At 40.2% G+C, this 2,763-nt stretch overlaps 1 protein-coding gene across 1 annotated transcript; it reads right to left on the reverse strand.

Moving 5' to 3' along the window:
- Positions 1-1,146: 1,146 nt before the first annotated feature.
- Positions 1,147-1,814, reverse strand: LOC309844855 (low molecular weight phosphotyrosine protein phosphatase). Its single transcript, XM_082692192.1, has one exon. It carries the CDS (start codon positions 1,770-1,772, stop codon positions 1,296-1,298), a length of 477 nt encoding a protein of 158 aa, XP_082548318.1. The 5' UTR covers positions 1,773-1,814; the 3' UTR covers positions 1,147-1,295.
- Between the last annotated feature and the right edge of the window lie 949 nt (positions 1,815-2,763).

Below are 2,763 nucleotides of genomic sequence, written 5' to 3' on the forward strand. Positions count from 1 at the left end.
CACTGCCTGCGACTTTTAGAAGACAGCTCCCTTTTCTAATTCCCATTTCATTATATAAATTATGTCCCAATGATTTATGATAAATATATTTTAACACACTGTTATCATATACGGTTGATGTAGAGGTTAGGGGCACTGACCCCCCTGTGCACATATAATTTTATAAATTCACATATAACTTTTGATTTCCCCAAAACTTTACTACTAACAGTCTACTATTGACCAGAAGCTTTATTGACAACATAAACAATCAACACATATTTTATATGTTATATATCTTATATACTGTATTCTTACAGTAAAGTAGACTACAGAAAAGACAATGCTATTAAAATCATTAACTAAGAGAAAATATATTTACAGTACTGTTGTAAAAATCTGCATATAAAGGGACTTGTGCAGTTTAAACCTGTGTTGTTCGAGGGTCAACTTATAGGAAAGCAGAAGAAAGGTTTAAGTGTTAGAAGAAAAATCTCTGGCCTATACCAATTAGCAGTAGTTCTGTCTGTGGATAACAGAGACCCAAATATGGCTTGAACATGAAGGACACTTATTTTTCTTTCATCTCCACGTCTGGAAATGGGTATTCCAAGGTTACCATGTGGGTTCTGCCCTTCAACTTCTAGTGACCCTTGACGCTATACAGCTTGTCACTCTGCTATCTAGGCTGTGGACTCTGCCTTCCTGGTCCAAAATGACAGCAAGAAGTATAGGTTTCACATCCATGTTCTGGACAGAAGGATGGAGAAAGAGTGCCCCCTAAAAGAAAAGTGTGTAAAACAGGCAATCTTTTAGGAACTGAATTTAGGAATTATTGCAGGACTTTAACTAGTTAGAACTTGGCCATATACCATACCTAGGCATAAGAGGGGCTGAGAAAGATAGTCTCTTTTCTGGATGGCCACTTGCTCACAAAAAATGTACAGTTTCTATTACTAAGGAAAGAGAGGAAAAGAGATTTTGTGTGGGGGGGGGTTAACCCATAGTTAATGATCCAAGATCATGACCTGAGCCGAAGGCAGTTGATTAACCAACTGAGCCACCCAAAGCGCCCCAAGGCTGAACATTTTGAAATGTTTACTACTATCCTTTGTGTAACTTTGCTCCACTCTTTTTTTTTTTTTTTTTCACCGTCTGCATGAAACATTTTTATTTATTTGTCTGTCAAACACAGTAACTGATTTCCATCTACAATGACTTAAGGTAAGCAACTGAGGGTCAAGTGGAGGAGGCATGCGGCCTTCCAGGAGCGCCTGCGGGGCCCAGCGGGGCAGGAGGGAAGCGCGGGCGGGGCCTTAGCGGGCCTTCTCCAGGAAGGCCTTGCAGCACCTCACACACTGCTGGTAGACAGTCTCGAAGTCGGACTCATTCCCATAATAGGGGTCTTCGATAATGAGTTGGTTTTGTGGATCATAGCTCCCAAGTAGCTCAATTTTAGCTTTGCAGTTTTTAATTTGATTACTTTTTCTATTCAAGTCTCTCAGATTGCTTTCATCCATACACAGTATATAATCGAATGTGGCAAAGTCTTCCTTGGTAACCTGTCTTGCCTTATGGGCCGTGTTAATGCCATGATTTCTGAGGCAGCTCAGAGTTCTTGGATCTGGTGACCGGCCCACGTTCCAGTCAGAAACAGCGCCGCTGTCAATGACCCAATGATCTGAAAGCTTTTGGTCAGTGACAAGTTTTCTGAACACTGCTTCCGCAATGGGCGACCGACAGATGTTACCCAGACACACGAACAGCACCGACTTGGGCACCGGCTCAGCCATCTTCCCGCGCGCACGCCCAGGCGCCCGCGGAGCGCGTCGGCCTGCTCCACTCTTTTTGGTTGTAGTCACAAACTTAGTATTTTTTACAAGATTGACTTCTTTTTGGATAGATTAATAACATTCTATATTGTATGTTATATATCTTATATACTGTATTCTTATATACTGTATTCTTATTGAGATTGATCCTACACTGGACAAAGCCAGCAAATGAACATCCTTCTTAATATAAAAGATAAGCTAAAGAGTTGATCATTTATTTGTTTTGTAAAGCAAAAAGAAATCAGCCTTAAAAAGAAGACAGGAATTGAACTGGAGATTGAAAGAACTGCTTTTAAGTAAAATAGTAAATACCCAGAAGAGCACAAACTCATACACTTTCCACCATACAGATTTTGAAGTCCTTCATTCAATTAAGTATATAATAAGAAAGCTTATTTTTCTCATCTTCTACTTCAAGATCTCTACTTCTACTTCTCATCTTCAAGTTTTAATGGCTTGAAGAATAGCTTGTAGTAAAATCCTGGTTTCTGGAATTCCCTACATATATGCATGAGACATTTTTTCATAACACTTCCTATCCTTGATTCTCCTACTTTTTCCACATACCAACCTGTCCAACAGCAAATATTATTAGATTCTACTTACAGATTTCTGTGGTGATTTATCCCCATCCATACTACTTTTCACTGTTGGTCCCTGGTGTATTTTAGAACAATTTCCTGGGAGTTGGGGTGGGGATGTAAACTGATCGTGGGATGAGAAAGAGGTAAGTGACTTAAATACCATGTAGTAGGGGTTTTTTTGTTTGTTTGTTTCTATTTGCCAGATTCTTGCACTGTGTTCACTTCTTACTGACTCACTTCTTACTCTTTTCCAGCCAGCTCTCTGCTTCTCAGAGGAGGTGGATCACAGTAATAGGCTCCACTGCCCTTGAGGTCCAGGTTAGTTCTGCCAAAGGTAGTTCCAGAAGGAGGAAGAAGAGCTAGAT

The sequence above is a fragment of the Mustela nivalis genome (genome assembly GCF_964662115.1).
Source record: "Mustela nivalis genome assembly, chromosome: 12".
In the NCBI taxonomy this organism is placed as follows: Eukaryota; Metazoa; Chordata; class Mammalia; order Carnivora; family Mustelidae; genus Mustela; species Mustela nivalis.